Source organism: Neovison vison, chromosome 13 (assembly GCF_020171115.1).
Source record: "Neovison vison isolate M4711 chromosome 13, ASM_NN_V1, whole genome shotgun sequence".
NCBI classification, from domain to species: Eukaryota; Metazoa; Chordata; class Mammalia; order Carnivora; family Mustelidae; genus Neogale; species Neogale vison.
The window spans coordinates 97,013,949-97,036,911 of record NC_058103.1 but is presented as its reverse complement, the minus strand read 5'-3'; the positions used below and the strand labels follow the sequence as shown (position 1 = coordinate 97,036,911).

The 22,963-nt window shown below is 51.7% G+C and overlaps 2 protein-coding genes across 8 annotated transcripts; one reads left to right on the top strand and one right to left on the bottom strand.

The window, feature by feature from the left end:
* Window positions 1–8,177: 8,177 nt before the first annotated feature.
* Window positions 8,178–11,564, bottom strand: TMEM253 (transmembrane protein 253). The gene is made up of 7 exons (XM_044231840.1): window positions 11,428–11,564; window positions 10,972–11,082; window positions 10,824–10,880; window positions 10,405–10,515; window positions 10,147–10,293; window positions 9,706–9,782; window positions 8,178–8,284 (listed from the first exon to the last, which is right to left on the bottom strand). The coding sequence occupies exons 1-7, from the start codon at window positions 11,533–11,535 to the stop codon at window positions 8,209–8,211; spliced, it is 687 nt and encodes a 228-aa protein (XP_044087775.1). The 5' UTR covers window positions 11,536–11,564; the 3' UTR covers window positions 8,178–8,208.
* ZNF219 (zinc finger protein 219) lies at window positions 8,274–22,610 on the top strand. 7 transcript variants are annotated; one of them, XM_044231836.1, is made up of 5 exons: window positions 8,274–8,364; window positions 19,101–19,192; window positions 19,462–20,869; window positions 21,185–21,316; window positions 21,551–22,610. In XM_044231836.1, exons 2-5 carry the CDS (start codon window positions 19,187–19,189, stop codon window positions 22,150–22,152), a joined length of 2,148 nt encoding a protein of 715 aa, XP_044087771.1. In that variant the 5' UTR covers window positions 8,274–8,364; window positions 19,101–19,186; the 3' UTR covers window positions 22,153–22,610. The 7 variants fall into 7 exon arrangements, with proteins under 7 accessions (XP_044087771.1, XP_044087769.1, XP_044087768.1 ...); XM_044231834.1 differs by lacking the exon at window positions 8,274–8,364 and adding an exon at window positions 13,618–13,839; XM_044231833.1 differs by lacking the exon at window positions 8,274–8,364 and adding an exon at window positions 14,309–14,337.
* Window positions 22,611–22,963: the final 353 nt, after the last annotated feature.

Below are 22,963 nucleotides of genomic sequence, written 5' to 3'. Positions count from 1 at the left end.
CTATTGAGAACAAGGTGAAAAACTCGAAGTAGCAGCTGTGAAAACTGAGAGCTGCCAGTAAGAGTATTATGGTGTAGCCTTCAAGATCTTGTTGGCAGTTTGTGACCATGAATTTGTTATGGCAGAAGCTGCCGTATTTGAATGACTTTCTCCAGTGGCACCACTATTGTTAATGTTTTAGAAGACTGAATGAGGCAGAATACTGCACGGGACTTTGTATGTTGAGTAGAATGTCTTCTAAGGTTCCTTTTGGGGTACCTGGGTGGCTCAGTGGGTTGAGCATCTGCCTTTGGATCAGGTCATGATTCCAGTTTCCTGAGAGTGAGCCCCGTTATGGGTTCCTTGCTCCGTGACGAGTATGCTTCTCCCTTTCCCTCTGCATCCCTGCTTGTGCTCACGTGCCCTCTCTCTCTCTGTGTCAAATAAATAAAATATTTTAAAAAATTAACAGGAGAAGAGGCATACAAATTTTGATATTAATATTTTAAATTTTATGGGGTGCCTGGGTAGCTCAGTCAGTTAAGCATCTGCCTTTGACTCAGGTCATGAAGTCAAGGTACTGGGATTGATACCTGCATTGGGTTCCCTACTCAGTCTGCTTCTCCCTCTCTCTCTCCCTGCTCATGCCCTCTCTCTTTCTCTCTTAAATAAATAAATAAATAAATAAGGGGCGTCTGGGTGGCTCAGTTGGTTATGCACCTGTCTGCCTTTGGCTCCAGTCATGATCTCAGGGTCCTGGAATCAAGTCCCGCATCAGGCTCCCTGGTCAGTAGGGAGCCTGCTTCTCCCTCTCTCTCTGCCTTCCGCTCCCCCTGTGTGTGCTCTCCCTCTCAAATAAATAAATAAATAAAATCTTAAATAAATAAAATATTTTAAAAACACAATAAAAAAATAAATAACATGGACCTGATCTTATAGGTGATGGGAGCCACTGAGGGGTTTTAAGCAGGGAAGACATGTGGTCACATTTTCATGGCTACGTGCAAGACGTATCACAGAAGTACAAGTCTGGAGACCTAGAAACTCTTTTGGAAGCTTTTCCTGTGGTCTAGGTGAAGGACAGTGAGGGCCTGCTGTGGGGTAGTGGTGGTGGAGAAAATTGATTCAAGCAGGAAGAGAATCTATAGAACATGGTGATCATTTGGTTACAGGAAATGAGGGAGAAGAGCTTAGCATCCAGCTTGTGTGACCAAGTAGAAATACCAGTTAAGAAAGAAAATTCAGGGGAAAAAGAAGAGAAAATTCAGAAGGGGAAAAAAAAATCAGAAGGGGGAGTAAGAGGCAGACAATGAGGGTAGGATTTCAGACTTGGGATGTGCGCAATGGTTCATGTAGGTCTTTATAGGTCTCTTTCAATATAAGAATCTTGGAAAAGTTAGATATTAAGTTCATGAAATCTTTATTACCCTCTGAGGGATTGGTTTTCAAGGAGGAGGCTATTTTGCTTCCCAGGGGACATTTTGCAATATCTGAAACATTTTTGATAGTCACGACTCGGGGGAGGGGTGCTATTGGTATCTAGAGGTTAGAGGTCAGGGCTGCTGTAAAGCATTCCACATTTCCCAAGACAGTCTTTCACAACAAAGAGTTATCTGGCCCAAAAGTCAGTAGCACCATGGTTGATAAACTCTGTTCTAGGTACTAGAGGAATACTTGACACCTTACTTGACAACTGTGCCTAGGACCAGTCATTCTGATGAGAGAGTATGGATGGGTCAATTAAAAAACATCATCCCTGCTGAAAGCCAAATCCTACTGTTGGAAAAGAAATTAAAAGTCTTCTAATCTGATTATTCAGCTGATATTTGAATAGTTACTTCAATAATCTATCAGTTCAGAGGTACATAGAACACTTCTAATGTATCCAGAGGTTGAGAGCCAAGTTCAAAGGAGCTCATTAAAAAAAAAAAAAAAAATTATTTATTTATTTGTCTGGGGGTGGGAGGCGGGGAGAAGACAGCATGAGTAGGCAGAGGGAGAAGCAGACTCCCAGCTGAGCAAGGAGCCTGATGAGGGACTTGATCCCAGGACCCTGGGATCATGACCTGAGCCAAATACAGATGCCCAACCAACCGAGCCACCCAGTCATCCCAAAGCAGCTCATTTTTTAAAAAGTGTTCAGTTTTTTCTCTTTTTTTGATCTAAAATTGGACCCAGCTTTGCTTCTTAGGTTCACAAAGAACAGTTTCTCTTCATCATAATTAACTTTTGAGATCTATAAAGACATCAATCCTGTTTCTCCTAGGCCATGACTTCAAGTCCTCTAGTTTTATCTAAACTGTAAATGTGGGTGTATAGCATTTTCTTTATATGTAAAGGAAACAAATAGTTATAAAGAAGCAAAACAAATTAAATTATATCTTGGGGACTTAGGGGAAAACTTCAAACAAGAAAACTTTATTTAAAAAAAAAAAGAAAGAAAACTTTATAAAGGCAAGGAAGAACAGCCAAGTTGTCAACAAAGACAACTCATTAACTTTGGGCAGAACATAGGAAAAGTTTCTGAAAAAAAATATGGGTGCCTGGGTGGCTCAGTTGGTTAGGTGGCTGCCTTCACAAAGCTCAGGTCATGATCCTAGGGGTCCTGGGATCAAGCCCCGCCTCAGGCTCCCTGCTCAGGAGAGAGCCTGCTTCTCCTTCTCCCTCTGGCTGCCGCTCTGCCCACTTGTGCTCTCTCTCTATCTCTCTGTCAAATAAATCCTTATAAAAAAGAGTTTCTGAAAAAAATAAACCAAAGTTTCAGATGATAAGTAGACTCAAGAATGAGATGCAATATAAAATACAAATAATGGGCCCTTGGGTGGCTCAGTTGCTTAAGTGTCTGCTTTGGACTCAGGTCATGATCCCAGTGTCCTGGGATGGAGTCCCACATACCTTCTTTTCCCTCTCCTTCTGCCTGTTGCACCCTGTTTTACATTTTTTTAAAAAAGATTTTTTTTTAATTTCTTTATTCGACTGGCAAAGATCACAAGTGGGCAGAGAGGCAGACAGAGAGAGAGGTGGAAGCAGGCTCCCTGCTGAGCAGAGAGCCTGATGTGGGGCTCAATCCCAGGACCCTGGGATCATGACCTGAGCTAAAGGCAGAGGCTTTAACCCACTGAGCCACCCAGGTGCCCCCCGTTTTCAAATCTTAAAAAAATATGTATACAAATAAAATAAGGCAGAAAAATATATACAAAGAAGGAAAAACAGAAGAAACTGAAGACAACTCTCATTAAGTAAATAGCATCTGAATTTTTATTTATTTATTTATTTAAAAAAAAGATTTTATTTACTTATTTGAAAGAGAGAGACACAGCAAGAGAGGGAACACAAGCAGTGGCAGTGAGAGAGGGAGAGGCAGACTTCCTGCTGAGCAGGGAGTTGGATACGGGGCTCCATCTCAGGACTCTGGGATCATGACCTGAGCTGAAGGCAGATGCTTAAGGACTGAACCACCCAGGTGCCCCAACATCTGAATTTTAAAGAGAAGTAATACACACAGGTTTAGTAGCAAGTTATTCCCAGCTTAGGCCCTGGGAAATTATACAAGGAAGCCCTCCATCCCGAATTAAAAAAATATATATTTTATTTATTTATTTGAGAGAGAGGGAGAGCATGCGCATGCGTGCAGGAGGAGTGGGGAAGGCAGAGGGAGAGGGAGAAGTAGACCCCTTGCTGAGCAGGGAGCCTGATGCGGGGCTCAATCCCAGGATCCTGGGATCATGACCTCAGCTGAAGACAGATGCTTAACTGAACCACCCAGGTGCCCCCCCCTACCCAATTTTTAATGCAGGGAAAAGCTAGTTAAAATAAGCATCAAGGAAGGTGGTTTCTCCTCCTCTTCCTCTTCCCTCCTCCTCATCCTCCTCCTCTTCTGGGGTTAGGGGTAAGGGGTAATGTCCATAAAAAGGTGAATGTATGGAAAGTATGTGGGAGGGGCTAACAACTTAGGGACAGTTCTATAAATTTGCTTTGGCAACTAGGTTTTTAATACAGTATTGTAATGAAAACAAAAACAAAAACAAAAAAAACAAACGCCAATTAAAATGTTTTCTGCCTTCCCCTTTTGCGGAGTCCCTGCTCAGTCACCAGTAACCCAGATTCCCAGTACCCTGGAGACCGACCTCCCAGCAGTACAGCCCACAGATCTTGCAGTGTTTATAGGATACACTGCCTCACTGGGAGCACACTGCCACTGTTCTGCTCAACCCGTCAATCAAATTTTGAACTTGAGGGCGCCTGGGTGGCTCATTCAGTTAATCATATAACTTTGGCTCAGGTCATGATCCCGGGGTCCTGGGATCCAGACCCCGATGGGACTTCCTGCTCAGGAGGGAGCCTGCTTCTCCCTCTGTGCAGGACCCCCTCCGTTCATCCTCTCTCTCTCTCTCAAATAAATGGATAAAATCTGTAAAAAAAAAACAAAACCAAAACCAAATATCAACCTTGAAGAAGCGGTGGACTGGGCCAGCCAAGATGAAGGCCGTGAACACAAAGCAACCCAAAATGGGCCTACACAAGAAAAAGGAATCCAGGACTCCACCAAGGTAATCTCTTCTCGCTGAGCTGAAGAACATCCCAGGCCTGGGTGGCACTGGCAGGGCGCTGCAGAGCATTTGTCAGGCCAAGCAGGCTCCGATTACTCCTGGGTGGTTGGGTTTACCAACGGGGAGTCAAGCCCGGGCCTGCACAACAGACTGAGGCCTACGAGGGGGACGCGGAGGGGCCGACGCCTCCCGCCTGCCCACCGCGGCCAGCTTCCGCGCCACGCGGCGTGTGCCTCGGTCCTGGTGCACCCACCGCAGGGGAGGCATTTGGGGCGCCGGCCGCAGCGCGCAGAGGTTCTCCCACTGAACCACGGCCACACGCCATTACCTTGCAGGAAGGCCCTTTGTGAGACCTCGACCCTGGCAGCCGAGAGGCCACGAGATGGCAGCAGAGGACACAGCCCAGGACAGAAATCCTGAGCCATTTGCAAAAGCAGATCTTTCCTTAGAGATGGTCAGTTGCCTATAATCTTGTATTCAAGGCCAGAATAAATGACTGAATTTCAAAGAAACAAGGGCAAAATTCGTCAACATGGAGAATTTCCCAGCCGCCACAGAATTCAGCTGCACGTGAAGCCAGCCACCTATGAATCGGATATTTCCCGAGTGCTTAAAGCAAGGGATATGGGTCAAGGACTTGAAAAACTGACGTCAGCAGGAAACTTATCACAGTCACTTCTTTCTGTGAAGTTCCAATCGGCTGTAATTCAAGTAAAATATGAGTGACTTCCACAAAGGCTGCCAAACTGATGAAACGACAGATAAGGGTGGTTGCTGGGAAGCGTTGGGGCAGAGCACGCTGCTTTCACAGAGTGGCCAGGGACGCTGGCGATAGGCAGGGGTGGGGGCAGATAATGGAGACCACAGGACGTCTCAGACAACCTTTGCTTTGCAACTAGGAGAGGATAATGCATAGGGAAGGGGCATTAGTGGCACTGGAACTTAATCTCTGATCTTGTGACTTGTCATCTAATCATCTAATGGTCCTTCCATTAAAAGTCCCACCCCACCCCAACACCCAGCTGTTACAACCTAAAATATCTCAAGACATCACCAAATAACCCCTAGTGGGCAAAATGCTCCCTCTCTAAGAATCAATGCTATAGAATGATATTGATTAAAAAGAAAAAAAAAGTTAAGAACGTAATGTTAAATCTCTCCAAAACTCTTGAATTTCAAGAGAGGCCTCAAAGGCCTACAAGAAGTCTTGCACACCTAAAACCTGAATTCCCATCATATGTTTGAATAAGGAAGAGACTATAATTGAAGGACAACAGGCTGGATCTGGTCCATAGTTTAAGAAAAATTTGTTCTCAACATTTTAAAATCAGAAGAGTTCTCATTTAAAACGTCAGAATTTCTGAGGACCCTGAGTGGCTCAGTCAGTTAGGTGTCTGCCTTCAGCTCAGATTATGGTCTTGGGATCCTGGGATTGAGCCACATGGGACTCCCTGCTCAGTGGGGAAGTCTCTTCTCCTTCTCCCTCTCTCCATTCCCTGCTGATCTCATGCTCCTTCCCTCTCTTGAACGAATAAAATCTTTTAAAAATAAACAAATAGGGACGCCTGGGTGGCTCAGTTGGTTGGGCAGCTGCCTTCGGCTCAAGTCATGATCCCAGCATCCTGGGATTGAGTCCCACATCGGGCTCCTTGCTCGGCGGGGAGCCTGCTTCTCCCTCTGCCTCTGCCTGCCATTCTATCTGCCTCTGCTTGCTCTCTTTCCCTCTCTCTCTCTAACAAATAAATAAAATCTTTTAAAAAAAATAAACAAATAAATTTTTAAAAAGTCAGAACTTCTGACTTGTCTAGGAAAATTGAAACTATGTCAATACCAGGCCCACAGTTCTACATGGCAATAATTGGGTGGAGTTGAGTGGGGGTAAAGTCTTTTTTTTTTTTTTTTAAAGATTTTATTTATTTATTACTTGACAGAGAGAGATTACAAGTAGGCAGAGAGTCAGGCAGAGAGAGAGAAGGAAGCAGGCTCCCTGCTGAGCAGAGAGCCCGATGCGGGACTCGATCCCAGGACCCTGAGATCATGACTTGAGCCGAAGGCAGCAGCTTAACCCACTGAGCCACCCAGGCGCCCCAAGTGGGGGTAAAGTCTTGAAGTCGAATGTGCGTGATCTAGTTTCCCACGGTTCCCACCAATCTCTGTTACATCATACCCAATCTGTTTTACTCATTTACACTACTCCTCATCTCTGCAGGCAATTTATTTTCAACCTCAGAAGTGCCTTATAGTTTCAAGGTATTTTCCCATGTGTGATTTTATTTTAGCCTTGGTACTCCAGTAAGGTAGAGAGAATAAATGCTATGATTATAATCTCCATGTAAGCAAAATGTACTTCAGAGAGTTTGACTTCCTCAAACCTACAAAACAAAACCAGAATCTAAATTTCCCAATCCTAGTCCTATTATTTTTTAGGGAAAAGTTTTTCTTTCTTTCTTTCTTTTTAAAAAAGATTTTATTTATTTATTTGAGAGAGAGAGAGAGAGACCGCGCACATACACATATGAGCAGGGGAGGGGCAGAGGAAGATGGAGAAGCAAACTCCCCACTAAGCAGGGAGCCTGATGCAAGGGTCAATGCTAGGACCTTGGGATCATGACTTGAGCCAAAAGCATACCCCCAACTGACTAAGCCACCCAGGTGCCCCCAGAAAAGTTTCTATTAACAACTTCATTTAGTGGTTCAGGAAGAACTAAAGAGGTATATATGAGCATAACTGCCGGAAAAGATGAGTTTCAACTGCCAAACTTTTCAAGAATCACCACAAATGGTTAACATTTTTTCTTTTAGTATTTCTGCTTCCCTTCCTCTAGGCATTTGAAAAGAATGCCCTTGTAGCTGTCTCACAGTTGGGTGTGGCTGTATGACTTGCTTTGGCCAATGAAAGTGCTATGTGTCCTGTTGAGGCAAAAGCATGTAAGAGCTCATGAACAATTCATGCTTACTTCACACATGGGGTGGGGACTCTAAGCCTCTTGGTAACTTAGGTAGGATCTCAAAATGGTGGCGCTCCACCAGCTTGGGTTCCTGAATAACTTATAATGAACAGTCCACTGCCAGACTACTCTAGACATGTACTGTGAGACCAGTCTTTGTGGTGTAAAGCCATTAAGATTTGGGCATTGTTAAGCGGCGTGGATGGCTCAGTAGGTACAGCATGTGACTCAATCTTGAGAGTTGTGGGTTCAATCACCATGTGGGTCACAGAGCTTACTTAAGGGGAAAAAAAAAAAAGATTAGGGCATTGTTACCAAAGCATAGCCTAACCTAACCCGACTGATAAGGTTCATTTGTAGGGTCACTGAACTTCTCCAAGAACTAGAATACAATTCCTAGATTTCTGATCATATCACTAAGCTGTTGATCCTATCTAGAAGACGGAGTTAACTGTTTATTTATTTATTTTTTACCCCCGTTTCCTCATCCACTACCAACTTCCCACTTTGAAGAAAATTATTTTCTGAGTCTTGCACACATAAGCTCTGCATTATTTGGGCAGTTAGACTGGGAGGAGAAGGGGGAGGCCCAGATCTTGTTTTCTCCATTCAAGAGCCTAATTCCAGAACTGTCTCCACCCACTAGTACTCACACAACCTTGTCATAGGGCGACTATTACCACTCCCAAGGTGTCACAAACAGGAGCTCTGCCGCTGGCACCACTGCAATGTCAGGGCAAGGCAGCCAGGCCGCGCTCTTTCCTCACTGATGCCTGGGCTTGGCTAAGTCCGGAAAAGCAGCATTCTCTAGGGAAAGAAGCCTTCTCAAGTGGGAACAAAAATGAGTGTGAGGCGCACACCCATCCTGGGCCCTGTGTGAATTTGGGGTGAGTTCTCTTAGTACTCCAGCTGTGGTCAATTTCTCGTTTCTCTAGCGGCTAGTAAGCTGCCCGGCTGGTGCTACTGGGTCTCCCAGTTTCCCTGGGCTTTTCTAAAGCCCACTCGAGCTTGTCATCTTTGCACACGTGCAAAGGTCAGAAACAGTGGGGGTTGAGCCCAACCAGAGCTTCAGGACCAGACCGCAGCCGGGATCAAAGGTCCGCGGGGCAGCCGAGAGGCTGAGCCTGCGCAGTCCCGCTCCCGCCTTGGGAAAGAAAGGGTCGCGGCAACGCGGTCTCGTAACACCGGCATGCTCGCAAGAGGCGGGAAAGTGTTAGCTCGGGTCGCCGCGTCCCTTCCTCTTCCTGCCCAATCCACCCGTCTGCCCAGCGAGCCTGTCCTCGTCCGGCACCTGGGCCCCGAGGGAGGGGGACAACAAGGGCCCCGGGCTTCTGACTCATCATCTCCAACCCCTTTCTCGCGCGCGCTCCAAGTCTCAGGACTTTGGATTTGGGCTCTGTGGGAGGGGACGCAGCGACACCATTTGGGAAACCCAGCTCTGCCGAGGGCCAGCCCCAGCCCCTGCCGGTCCCCGAAGCTGCCAGAGGGAGGCCTGTGGACCCACAGTCAGCGATCAGCTGCCGTGGGTGGGGCGGCGGCGCCCCCGCGCAGGATAACCCGCCTGGCGCCTCCCCGCACGCGGGGCCAGTGGTCGCGTCCGAGGAAACTCTCGGCTAGGCCCCGACTTCCAGCGCCTCGCGTCACTCAGCAGATGTACAGCGCCCCCATCCCGGAGGGAAGGCTCTTTATTTCCCATCAGGCCACGGGGGCAGCGGGGCATCCCGGGACTTGTAGTCTTCGCTAGAGTAGAAAGGAACTGGCTCGAAGGGAGAAAACTAAAGCACCCGTGAACTGATTTCTGAGAATTGGCTTGTGCGGGACCCCAGGCTTGGAGTTGGATGGGATTGTGAGAGGTGGAAAGAAGAGAGAAAGTAGTGAGACGAGGCAGATGTGAAGCTGTATGGGGAGGCTATGGGTATGGAGGGGAAAGATGGAAGGAAGTGGGTACAGCTGAAAATTGGTTTAAGGATGTCCTGCAGGAGGGCAGCTTTTCAGGGCAGTGAGGTGAGGGAAGGCTCCGGTTTAGGTATAGATTCCTCTTGTGGGGAAGGGAAGAGCAAGGGGCCTAGTCTGGATGAAAACTGAAGGCACTCCACCGGACTTCATGTAGGTCTCAGAGGACTCCATCTAGCTTCTGAGTTTTGTGCGGTGGGGGGCAGGAGGGCCTGGACAACGCCCTTTGCCAGGTTAGTGGAGCAGGAGTTGCTTGCCTGCCCTTGCTAGCTTACTCATTTGTTGCATTTGCTGTGCTGGCCACGGTGGTACCATTCTCCAAAGCAGCAACTTCCTCCAACTCAGACAGACCCTAAAAGCCAGACAGTTGTGAGGGGAGCAAACTGTAAGGGTGAGAAAGGAGGAATCCCAGACAGAAACAACTTACTCCTTTTCTTCCATTTACTCTTGTTCCCATAGTTCTTCCAATATTTAGGCAGCTTCCTAATGCTCTCCCACATTTCTAATCTCAGCCATTTAGATACCCAGTTCCCTCTTACTCAACACTGGGGAATAAATATCTAAAAACAGAAAACCAATCAGTTTCTGGCTACGACCCCTTCTCCCCCTCAGCCCCCACCAACCCTGTTTTCTCTTAAGTGTCACTGACCAGTATAGCCAGTAAAAAAATCAGCTGCTAGTGAAGTGCTCCATACTTTCCTCCCTGCCCTGAATACCTCCTGCAGCTCCTGGTAGAGCAGACTCCGGTTCCTGCAGCATCCTGGCTTCCTCTGGCTCAGCAGGAATAGTGAGTATGCTGAGACCAGCACTCCCCCTAGGGTGAAGGCCTCAGTGCCTAGCTCCACCGCCAGCAAGCCGGCCTGCTGCAGGTAGACAGGGATGAGGATGCTACAGGGAACCCAGCACCTGTTTACCCCTGCCCCTTTTCCTCTTCATCTCTTCATTCTCCTACTTTCTCCTTTATTCACCCATACCTGGGAGGGGGCAGCTGAGGCAGCCCCCAAGGCTGTCTTCATCACGTCTACCACCACAACGATGAAGCCCAAGATCAGACTGAAGATGTTGAGTATCATCATGGCCTGCACCTGCCAATGAACCAGCTCAGCCCTGCCCAGCCTAGGGGACTGATTGCCGCTCCAAGCCCCACCTGCAGCCAAGCCCCAAAACAAAACTCAGCTCCTATTCCTCCACCTCCAAGCAGGACCATGAGCCCTCTAATTTCTTGCTTTCCCTCCTCATGTTTTTAGGCCAGTCAGGGGCAGGGAGCTGACAGGATTGGTTAACATTTAGTCACTTCCTGGGCTGAGTGGCGTGTGTGTGTGTGTGTGTGTGTGTGTGTGTGTGTGTTGGGGTGTATGTGGGAGAACAGTGCTGCATTCTCTTCCCCTCTCACCTTCCAGAGGCGGGGTGCTCTGCGCAGCTCAAGAGTGGCAATCGCAGTGAGGAGACCCTGAATGGTGAGAAAGGCAAGTGTTGCGCTCTGGCCCATTAAGGAGGGCCTCCAGGACCTTCCTTCCACCCTTCCTTGTGGTGTGTCTTACCAATGCTCCAGGCCCAAGTGGCAATGCTGTGGCCATGTGACAGGCAGAGTTCAGGCAGGCAACAGAGATAGCAAAGGGCACCACAGCCACTGCCAGCCATAGCTGGCTCACCTGGAGGCCAGACACAGGGTAGTTGAAGGGGATCTAGAGATCAGCAATTGGGAGGAATGCCCGTTGGTGGGAAGTAGTCAACCAAGGTCAAGTGAAGGAATGGGGTATTAACTTTTTCTGCCTCAAGTCTGTCCAAGTCTGGTTACTTACATATGTGTTTTTCCCACATAATGGAAGCTAATTGGGGATTAAGGGTCTTGCTTCATTATGCTGTGCTTTTTCCACCCTCCACCCACTCAGAGGCTAGCAGTTTCAGGCACGGGGTGGGTGCTCCCTAATTCAATAGAACTGAACTGGGTTACAACTGGACATGCTGAAGCTCTGGGTGGGACAGCTTGGCCTCACCGCCAGCACCAAGAGGCGCCCGCTCTGCCTGTCCTTTGCCCAGTGCTGTAGCTTTTCCAGACGAAGACTGGGTCTTTCCTGCTCCCGCTGAGCATTTCTCTCCTCCATGGCTCCGCTGACCACTGGAGTTCGGTGCTTTCTAGGCTGGAAGAAATGCATTATGGCACCTATCAGGAGAGAGGATATGGAGCAACATCTCTTTCAGCTGTCCCTTTATTTGCTTCCAAAATCCGGGGAGTTGAGGCTCAGGGCCTCAGACCTACCTAGTCTGAAGGTCCTACTCCAAAAGGATGGGACCCAGCCGGGCCTGGAGCTCCTGGCAGGGTCCAGTAGCTCAGAGCAGACGATGAGGACGACAAACTTGTCTTGGCAGAGACAGGCTGTCGGGGCCGGGAGTGGTGGGGCAAAGGTCCCCAGAGTGCCTAAGGATCCAGGGAGTGGCTATGGGCAGACCAGCCTCAGTTCATTCTACAAGATGCCCCACCCTACCTTACTTACTCTGTCCCTCTTTCCCATTGCTGCCTTTTGTTCATTGCTGTTCCCATTTCCCATTGCTGCCCTCTCTGCCCATCCAAGGTCCTCTTCTGATTGCTCACCTCATCCCAGTGGACACTACCACTCTGGGTCCCAGTTTCCCCCCATTTCCATCTAATTTTCTCCTTTTTTTGCTTCCTCCTCAAATTACCTGTAATATAGGGATATCCCATATTACTGTCTGAATTGGTCCCCTATCATTACCACTTGCAGTGTTGTCTCAAGACCAGGCAAGGTTTAATTCCCCTGGTTTCGTGTCTCACTTTCTGGACAGTTTCTCCTCTCTTCTTCCTTTCTTAAAGGATTTACTCTGGATTGGACACTAAAGTAGATGGGGATCCCTACTTATAGCAGGGATTTTTTTAGTGTTACAGTGTTTATTTGCTGCTAGATATGTACAGAAAATAGTCCCCAAATGGCCAGTATTGGGAAGGACACTACCATACCAAAGAACATCTTTGAGAGATACAGGTTGCCTTGCAGTCAGGCTGACCTGGACTAGGATCTCAGTTCTGTCACTTTCTCAGCTGTGTGACCTTGAATATTCTACCTATTTAAACCTCAGTTTGCCCAAACTGAGTGATATAAAGGGGGCTAATAATATGACTGTGAGTGGTTGTTGGCTCATGGTGGGCACTTAGTAGCGATCGCTGGTGGGATACGGTCACACTGATGTGCATGAGGCCCATATACTAAAGGCTTATTTAAAAGCTAAGCTGGGGACATGTGTTTCTTCCGTAAGGAGCAGAACCAGCTGGGCTTGAATATATACCTTATGAATCAAAAATAGGAAAGGTGCAGAGCCTGAGATCTGGAGAAAACCAGACTTATGTTCAAATCCCAGATCTACTGGAATGACCTTGGGTAAGTTACTTAATCTCTGTTTCCTTATCTATAAAGGGAAGTTAATAATACTGATCTCAATACAATACTCAAGGGGTTACCTTGAGTATTAAAAGAGAAAATGCAAAGAACTAGCTCAGCCCAGTACCTAACACCTACTTGCTCAATAATTGTTAGTAACTCTTACCATATTTATTACTGATGGTAGAAGACTGAGCCAGAAGACTCCTGGGAGTTACTGACAGGCAGGGGTCTAGTGGTCCTTTGAAAGACACTTATGTTCTACTCACTGCTGGGCCAACACTCATCTGATCACTGTGTCCACTCTTCTTTCCTGGGGAGTGCGAATCACATTTAAGGGGATCCGGAAAAGTTGGGGTCTGTTCCTGCCTCAGCCCCCATGTGCATTAATTTTATTTGGTAAGCAGTGGCCTGACAGAATGTGAAGTTAGGCTTGCTTTGAGGATCCCTGAGCTGGTAGGACAGTGGAAAGAGACTCTTTAGCTTCATTTTCCTTACCTGTAAATGCAGACTGATTATATTTCAGAGTGTTATTGTAAGGATTTTATACTATTAAATATGTGAACAGGCATTCCGTCAATATTGATTAAACCTGAGTATACTACTTACAAATTTGTAGCCCCTGTCTAGATTACAAACTGCTCATAGGAAGGTTCTACAAGCCCCTCATCTGCTCATCCCCCACAGTGCTAAGCATAGTGCCTGGTACTCGGTAAGCAATCAGTAAATATTTGTTGTATTGAAGAGCCATTAAAGTGACTTAAGGAATGGGAAAGAGAATTCTAGAGGAAGGAGTGGGATTTGTTTATCAAGAACAGAAAGGACCGAAGAGTAACTTTAATAATGTTTCTTATACGGCAGACATTAACTATCTCTATAATCGCCCCTCCTCCTCCTCCCCAAAAAGAGAGACAGAAATTGTAAGGGAGAGGCTTTGAGATAAAACCCCAGGAAGAACTTCCCGAGTCTGTGCATGTTGGGGCAGAAAGAGCGGCAGAGCCAACTCCTTCCCTGGTATGTCCGGGTTTAGGGTGGGAGGGGCAGTCCGGCTTGGAGGCTGGGGGAAGGACGAGATGACCTTTCAAAATCTCTTCCAGTCTCCTGTTGGAATCGTCTGTGCGTCCCACCCCCGCTCCCTCCCTCCCTCCCTCCGACAGCGCCCCCCGTCTCCAAACTGCCCGTACCCCGCCCCTGGCGGCCGCCTCTCGCGGCTCCCGGGGTCCCCAGCTCCCTGTCCCCGGAGCCAGAGCCCCGCTCCCGCTCCCGCGCGGCTCCCAGCCCCGCCGCGCCGCCCCCCGCATGCTAATGGCCGGGCCGCCTCCCGCCGCACACAATGCGGGCCAGGGCCGGGGGCGGGGGACCGGGGAGGGGGCGGGGGCCGGGCCGGGGGCGGGGGGGCCGGGGCCCGGCGCATCTCCCCCGGCCCCACGTAACGCTGACGCCCGCGCCGCCGGCCCGCCGCCCGCCGCCGCCGCCGCCGCCGCCCGCTCCGCCGCCGCCCGCCCGGGGCTCGTGAGTAGCCGCTCCCCCCACTCCCGGCCCCCCCCTCCGCCACCCGGCCCCCGCCCCCGGCCCCCTCCCCCCCACCCGGAGGGGGGGCCCGCTCCGCGCGCCCGGCTCGGAGCAGGTGCAGGGGGCGGGGGCGGGGGAGGGGCGCCGGCTCGGCCCCAAGCAAACTTCGCCCAGAGCTCCTGGGGGGGCGGGGTGGGGGCGGCGGCCTCGGAAGCCGGGATAGCTGGGGGGCCTCGAGGGAGGGGGGGGCCAGGTGGGGGAGCCGGGAAAGCTTACACCAAAGGGGAAAGGCCAACGGGGGGGGTGGTGCGGACGTCTTTGTAGGGGCCCGAAGGCAGGGCGCGAGGGGCCTGGGGGTGCAAGGCGGCCGAGCCGGGAGCCTGAGTGGATGAGCGCCCCCCGGCTCAGGTAGGGCTGATGGGAGAGGGGGAAGGGACCCAAACTCTCCCGGAGCGGGGATGGGGGAGGGGAGAGGATGGGGGGTGCTTCCCTCTCTGCGTCCCAAACAAAGTGTCACAAAGAGCTCGGCCGGCGGCAGCAGCGGCGGAGGCGGCTGCAACTCAGCTTTTGTTCTCCCGGCCGGGGTAGCTGAGCCTTGGCCTCCCAATCTCCCAACCCTGCCCCCCATCATCCTTCTAGCTTATCTTCCCCGGGAGGGGACTGGGGTGCTGCTGGAAGAATCTCTTCTGCAGGATCACAGGTCCTGCCCTACTTGCCAACCTACTTCTGGGAGGGAGATTTTCCCAGAGGCTCTCCTGCCTACCCCCACCCCCTAATCTGAGGACTGAGACTCATATGGGTGCTAAGACTCTGACCTTTCTAGGGTCAGCTCCAGTTAAGGGGACTTAGGGCTGGCGCCATGCCCCCTCCCCCAAATCAAGGTCCTCTAGAACTTTCAGAAGAGGGGTCAAGTTGGGACATGCCTGGGAAATAAGATTCACCATGGTGGGGTGGCAGTAGGTCAGCAGGTGTACCTTCCTCTTGTCTCCTGCTGCACATTTGGAGTCAATGATTGAGGTGCCATGCCCCCAAATCAGGACAGTGAGGATGGAGGAAGGAGGCTTTACCAAGAACTCAGTGTAAAAGATGGGCGTGCTGTGATGTGGGGTCAGTTTAGAGGAACTCCCTGAGCAGTGAGGTTCAGAGGGCCATGGATAGGAGACCATGGAAGTGAGCTACTGGCATGTACTTGCGATAAAAGTGGTCTTGATTCTAGACCACCTAAGAAGCCCCTTTTCTTTCTTACCTCATCTTGTGCAGCGTTAATCATAATTGATAGCAGACTTCAGAGGTGTGGGATTCTCTACAGGGGGAAGAGCATCAAATAATAGAAAAGACCAGTGACAGAGGCTTCATCACAACTATACCTCAGAAGTCCTGAATCCTTGCCTCTTACACTTTGACCCTAAAAACTTTTGAACCACGGGTTTGAGGTCCTTCAGGCAGCAGATGCTTCTGTGTACCTGTCCTTGTTTCCAAGTCTTCTCACCAACCCTTCCAGCCCTCCCTAAAGCAGTAAGGTTGATGATCCACACGCCCTTCCCCACCAGCTTTCCTAGCACACAAAAATAATTGGCCTGTTGCTTTGGAACGATTTCCGATCCCTATCCCTGGCTCTGTATCCCTATAGAACCCAAACAAGGGCCAGATAACCCCTGATTCCCAGTGAGGGTGGAAAGTAGGTCAGTACTCCTGTCTGGCCAAATCTCGTGGATGGTGTTTAGGGCCTAACTATAGAAAACTCTGTTATTATTGCCCACAGGCAATACATGCATGCTGTGGGTTCCAAGCTGGTTCATAGCTCTTGGACCCTGTTAGTGCTCTTTTCTGTTGAAAACAAAACAAAACAAAACACTAGTGGGATCAGGTGCCTGGGGCCTCCTTTGGTGTGGAGATGACTCAGGAGGTCTTGACTGGGCCTAGGAAGGTGTCCAGGTGGGTTTTGTTGATTTGAGGCTACCCTCTAGGGAAACTTAACCCTGTTTGGGAATTCAGCTTCAATTTAGGCCTTCTTGTATATCACTTTTTTCATCCTGGAAAATGCTATGTGTAAAGTAGGTCTTCTGTTTTTGTTTTGTTTTGGTGGAGGAAGCTTTGTCCTGTTCCCACTCTACTTGCTTCATATATGAGGTCAGCCTCCCATGAGGTATTTTGCTTGCTGTGCTACAGGCAGTTTTAGGGGACCTAGAATCTTCTCAGAATCAGAATATGTGCCCATAGGTTAGTCAGCTATGACCATGCAGTATTCCCAGCCTCCCCCCCCTCCTCCCCCACCATCTGCTTCCTCTGAATATACCAGATTGGCTGTACACCAGGATGTTCCGGGAATCCCCAGGAGAGCAACAGAATGTGATGGACCCAAATACGATGCCTCAGTAACTCATTCCAGGATGTACAAACTGTAACTGTCAGGACACTCCTTATAGCTAATTAAAATTCTTCTAGTTACATCTATTTTCTATTACACTTATCTATTTTCAGTGACATCTAAAAGGCCAAAATAATTCCTCTGGTACCACTGTTCCCCGCCCCCCTCCATAGTTCCCAGATAAGAATTTTTAAAAATCCTCTAGCTTTTTTCAGTGCTTTATCTGTGGTGCTAAAATGGCAAATGTGGCCCCTCTAGCACTTCCTAGCTCTTCCTATGGTACGGAGCCGAGGTGGCCAAAGTGGCTCCTCTGGTAGCCCACTGCACTCTCCATGGTACTGAAGGGATGACCATTTGTTTTTAAAATCTCTCTGGGGTCCAGAAGAGTCCTGTGACTCAGAACCACAAATTTTTGAGCTGGATGGGACCATTAATATAAATTAGTCCAACTTCCTTATTTTACAGATGAGTAAACTGGAAGGTTAAGTGATTTACTGAAGGTTGAAGGGCTATTAATAGTCAGACTGGGCCCACAATAGCCTTGCACTCCTCAGTCCTACTCTTTAAATCACCTTTTGTGACACTACGCATGGAGCCTAGCTGGGCTCTTGGTCCCAGGAAAGGGGTTTGTTTGGAGGATCCAGAAGATGATAGTGGATGCCCTAATTTGGAGCTACAGAAATACAAATATTAAATGTGGTGGTGGAGGTTGTTTAATGACCCTTGGATGAGGACACTTTGTCAGTCAGCCTCCTGTTAATAAAATTCCCTTAACCCAGATTTCACATGTAACAGGTACCTGCCCCTTTATGGAGTCTTATCACATTCACATTCATTAAATGTCAAAAATTAAAGAAGGCTTGGACCTCCAGAGCCTTTTCTCTTTGCTGATAAGCAGGGCTGACTCCTGGCCCAGTTCTCTTCTGTTAAAGATCCTTAAGCAAAGTAACGCTTGAGTCCTTTTCTTTCTCAGTAACCCATTTCAGTTTCACAATGCCTATTGTATGGAAGTTCTTTATATCTCAAATATTCTTTCTATCTCAGGCAAAAAAATAGGTTAGGCCCACATTCATCCAGCCTCAACTGGAGACAATTCTGTATGTAAGCAGGAAGGTAGGCTGGCTGACTTCTGCTCATCTTCCCCAGGCCTGTTTCCATGAATGTTAATTCTGGGGTTGCCTTTAAGTCCTAATGCTAACTAACCTCTGCAGCTTAGAATCAGGAGAGCACCCCCCCCCCCCAAGCTGCTTCTTAGTGCTCTTCTCCTTCCTCAGAACTGGAGCTCTGCACATCCCAGGCCCAGGGAATTTCAGCCTGGAGAATTTTAACCCTTTCCTGCTCAGAGCATGTGCTGAGCCCCTATCTGTGCAGATGGCCCAGCCCCGCCCCCCGTCCCTCACTCCAGCCTCTTGAGCTCAGAGCCAGTGTAATCCTCCTCTTGTGTGAGGGAGCCTCTCCCCTGCAGAGAGAAGGAAAGCCTGCCTCGGAACAGCCCTGGACAAAGGGGCTGAGATGCCCCATCAAACTGCAGGCTCCAAGGTTTGAAACACGGGGATGAATCCTATCTGGTATTTGTAGTTTTTAACCCCTTCCCCAGGCCAGCAGCGCCCCTTAACTTCCACTCCTCCCCCAACTCTCTCTTCATTCCCTCTCCCTCTGGCTCTCTCCCCCTTCATGCCCCTCCCCCTCTGTCTGTCTCCAGACTCTCTGCTGCTGGGAGGTGTTTCTCTCCCATGCATGAATGAGTCTCTGTAATGAATGGAAATGAATGGATCAGGAATCCAGGCGGAGGGAGGGAGAACGAGGGGGAAAAGACAGAAAGACAGGATAAGGCCAGAAGGAAGGACTGTGGAGTGTGGAAGGATGTTTGGCTTATTGGTCAGTTAGGGGTCTGAGAGCAACTGGTTTCACTTGGATAACTGGGGGGCATGGCAGGCCCACCCGGTTTGCTCATCAAGCTGCATAGCCTGACTTAAATGGGAGAGGGGTATACTGTGATGGTTTCTACCACCAGGGGGTGGTGATGGTGGTGCTGATGGTGGTGATGGTAAAGATGGTAGTGGTCGTTTGGGACTAGGAGTTTAAAATTATTACTTTGGGGGAAGACATCCTGGTTGTTATGGAAGACATACCCGTGTTTCAATTTTAGTATATGTGCTGCCGAAGCGAGCACCATACCCGTGTTTCAAACCTGTGGGCTGGGCAAATCAAGGAGTAAAAATTTTGAAGTCTGTCTCAGGGTGCAAGGAAGGGTAATCCTGTCTCAGGGTGCAAGGAAGGGTAATGGATAGGTTGCAAGAGTACGGCTGCTAAGGGTATGGGGTTGGGGGTGCCTCTTTCCACGGCTGAAAACCAGGGCTCATCTTTCCCTCCAAACCTGTCTCTCTTGCTTTAGCTCTTCAGCACCTGTTGCCTTCACTAGCAGCTCTTCCTCCTCCTCTTCCCTGAACTCCCCAGAACCAAAGAATGTGAAGGGGGTCCATGGAGGTGAGTGAAGAAGCTCCGGCCTGAACCTGCAAGTACTTCCGATTATACTCCTTCCCTGCCCTACCTCTCTTAGAAGTTATGTCTGTGGTCCCAACAGCTCAATTCCCATTCATATCCCACTTCCCTCAGGGTGAGTGGGAAGGGCATTCGGTATTCCTGATTCAGGCCCCAACCCACCTTCCCTCGAGTTCTTCTGGCCTTCCACGCCCTTGCTTTTCCCACAGCTGTCCCTTCTCCACCCCTTGCTCTACTCAGGTCTTTCTCCACAGGGCTCACGTCCCCGCGTTCCGGGCGGCCATTTAGCGCCCTCGCCACCCGCCTTTGACGGCGAACTGGATCTGCAGCGCTACTCCAACGGGCCAGGCGTGAGCGCCGGGTCTCCAGGGATGGGAGCAGTGGGCTGGTCCGAGAGTCGCGCAGGGGAAAGACGCTTCCCTTGCCCTGTATGCGGGAAGCGCTTCCGCTTCAACTCTATCCTGGCTTTGCACCTGCGGGCGCACCCAGGCGCCCAGGCCTTCCAGTGCCCGCACTGCGGCCACCGCGCCGCGCAGCGGGCTCTGCTGCGCTCGCATCTGCGCACGCACCAGCCCGAGCGTCCACGTAGTCCCGCCGCACGCCTGTTGCTGGAGCTGGAGGAGCGCGCGCTACTGCGCGAGGCCCGGCTGGGGAGAGCCCGAAGTTCTGGGGGCATGCAGTCCACCCCTGCCACTGAGGGCCTGGCGCGGTCCCAGGCTCCTTCGTCGTCCGCCTTCCGTTGCCCCTTCTGCAAAGGCAAATTTCGCACCGCGGCGGAGCGCGAACGCCACCTGCACATCCTGCACAGGCCCTGGAAGTGCGGCCTGTGCAGTTTTGGTTCCAGCCAGGAGGAGGAGCTGCTGCATCACAGCCTGACGGCCCACGGAGCTCCTGAGCGCCCCCTGGCGGCCAGCTCGGCTGCACCCCAGCCTCAGCCTCCGCCCCAACCTGAACCCAGATCAGTCCCAGAGTCTGAGCCGGAGCCTGAACGTGAGGCAGCGCCTGCCCCCGCTCCCGCCGCTCCCGAGGAGCCCCCCGCGCCCCCGGAGTTCCGCTGTCAAGTGTGTGGCCAGAGCTTTACGCAGTCCTGGTTTCTGAAGGGCCACATGCGCAAGCACAAGGCCTCCTTCGATCATGCGTGTCCCGTGTGTGGCCGCTGCTTCAAGGAGCCCTGGTTCCTTAAGAACCACATGAAGGTGCATGCCAGCAAGCTGGGGCCGCTGCGCGCCCCGGGGGCTGGTTCCGGGGCTGCCCGGGCCCCCCAGCCTCCTGACCTGGGCCTGCTGACCTATGAGCCGCTGGGCCCCGCGCTCCTCTTGGCCCCGGCTCCCACTCCCGCCGAGCGCCGTGAGCCTCCGAGCCTCCTGGGCTACCTGAGCCTGAGAGCTGGCGAGGCCCGGCCTAATGGTGAGGGCGCCGAGCCTGGGGCCGGCCGCGGCTTTGGAAGCTTCCGCCCACTGCCCTCTGCTCTTCCGGCCCGGGCTCGGCGGCATCGCGCGGAAGAGCCAGAGGAGGAAGAGGAGGTGGTGGAGGCAGAGGAGGAGACCTGGGCCCGCAGCAGGGCGTTGGGCCCTCTGGCTTCACTGCACCCGCGCCCAGGCGAGGGGCCAGGGCACTCTGCGTCTGCTGCGGGGACCCAAGCAAGGTCCACCGCCACGCAGGGTATGTAAGGGGTCTTTTCCCTCCAAGATTTCCACATCCGGGGCCCATTCTGACGCCACCACCGCCCTCCTTACCCTCCTCTTTAAAAGGGGCCTGTCTCTTACTCTCGATTGTTTTCACTCCTGGAGGCCACTTTTCGAGGGGCATAGCACAACTCACAGCAAATCCAACTCCTCAGCTTCCCTCAAATAGACTGTTAACTTCTGGGGTCCCAGGGGAAGCAATCCTAAGGGGTGGGGGTGGGTGTGGGGCGTGTGGCCCTGATAGGGATAGGGCAAAGGGCCTTTCTGACTTCCCTTAACGTGTGTGTTGCAGAAGAGAATGGGCTGTTGGTTGGAGGGACCCGGCCTGAAGGGGGCCGGGGAGCCACAGGAAAGGATTGCCCCTTCTGTGGAAAATCTTTCCGCTCAGCGCATCACCTTAAAGTGCACCTTCGAGTGCACACAGGTGAGGGGGCAGCCTCTGTGGTCGGGAGGGAACTGAGGGGCGGGAACAGAGAGCGCTGCCTGAAACGCAGCCTGCAGTATGGCCAGTTGAGGTGGTTGGGGGAATGCTGCTCTGTTAAATGAGAGGCGGTGGGGGTATGTTTTTCTGGTCCAGAAGGGCCTGTACAGAGAGCGAAATGCGGGTGGGGCCGGCGGTGATGGTGCTTCTGTGACCCTGTCGCACCCCTTTCTCCAGGCGAGCGCCCCTACAAATGTCCGCACTGCGACTACGCGGGCACCCAATCCGGCTCGCTGAAGTATCACCTGCAGCGCCACCACCGAGAGCAGAGGAGTGGGGCGGGCCCCGGACCACCCCCAGAGCCGCCGCCCCCTTCCCAGCGGAGTGCGGCACAGCAGTCGGGAGCCAAGGCGGCTCCGCAGCCTGCGACCTGGGTGGAGGGCGCGGCGAACCCCCGGCCTCCTTCGAGCGCGGCGCCGGGGTCCCGTCGGAAGCCCGCCAGTCCCGGGAGGACCCTGCGCAACGGGCGAGGCGGTGAGGCCGAACCCCTGGACCTGTCCCTGCGGGCGGGGCCGGGAGGCGAGGCTGGGCCGGGGGGTGCCCTCCACCGATGCCTCTTCTGCCCCTTCGCCACGGGAGCCCCTGAGCTCATGGCCTTGCACCTGCAAGTGCACCACAGCCGCAGGGCTCGGGGCCGCAGGCCGCCCCAGGCCGACGCGTCCCCGCCTTACGCCCCTGCACAATCCGGAGACACCCCTCCCAGTCCTCCTCAGGAAGGGGAGGAGGGCCCCGGGCTGCAGAGAGCGGGAGAGGCGGGGCTAGGGGGACAAGAACGGTAGGGAGCCCTCTTAGGGGCGGTTAGCTTAGTGAGCTCACCCCGCGGGAGCGGGGGAGCGCTAGAGGTAGTTGGGTAGAGCAGCCAGCAGGGGGCAGCGTGGGACCCATATCCCAGCCCCAGGCGGACCAGAGGTGGAGGGGGTGGAGGGCGTAGGAGGGTGGGCGGGCGCTACCCACCCAGCCCAGGGGAGAGTCACAGTGCCTTAGAAGTGGCAGGGGTGAGGATCAAAGAACGGGGTCCCAGGGCTGGCAGAGGGTTGTGTCCCTGTTGAGGAGCCGCTCTGCCAGTCTTTGCTGGTCCATAGGCGTGAGAGTTTATTTTTGTACAATGGGTGGGGGTGGGGGGCACTGTACCCTTCTAGCCCCTTCAGGGGCCCTGTAGACGTCGCTATTTTTGGTACGATTCCTGTCATCCCTGTCGCAGAGTTGTGTCCCCAATAAACAGGTGTCTTGAGGCACAGGGCGCTGTGTCTGTCTGCCTATGTCCTGTCCTACTTGGGCCATTTTGTCCGGAAATACTTCTTGGGGCACTTAAGTGTTCACCCAGAGAGCTTAATAAGGAACGAGAAATCTTGGGCTTCACCCCAGACTTCGGCTTCAGTAGCTCTGGGGGTGGGGCCCAGGAATTAGCATTTAGCAAGTAGCCTAGGGGATTCTCATGCCCTATGGTCTGAGGACCTCATTTTGAGAACTGCTGGATCCCAGCTTAAGGGTGACCCCTCAGCCTCAAGAACTGGGTGCAGTGGGAGAGGTGGAACTTCGCAGAGTGCATTGAGCCTCCAAGAGCCACTGCGGGAGGGGCATTTTCCCACA

Coding starts and splice junctions, on each gene's coding strand:
- TMEM253 (XM_044231840.1), bottom strand. CDS start 11,535: ATGGAGGAGAGAAATGCTCAGCGGGAGCAGGAAAGACCCAGTCTTCGT. Junction 10,294..10,404: donor CCTCAGCTGCCCCCTCCCAG/GTATGGGTGAAT, acceptor GTCTACCTGCAG/CAGGCCGGCTTGCTGGCGGT. Junction 8,285..9,705: donor ACAGCAAATGCAACAAATGA/GTAAGCTAGCAA, acceptor TTCTTTCCCTAG/AGAATGCTGCTTTTCCGGAC.
- ZNF219 (XM_044231836.1), top strand. Junction 20,870..21,184: donor AAGGTCCACCGCCACGCAGG/GTATGTAAGGGG, acceptor TGTGTGTTGCAG/AAGAGAATGGGCTGTTGGTT. Junction 21,317..21,550: donor GCACCTTCGAGTGCACACAG/GTGAGGGGGCAG, acceptor CCCTTTCTCCAG/GCGAGCGCCCCTACAAATGT.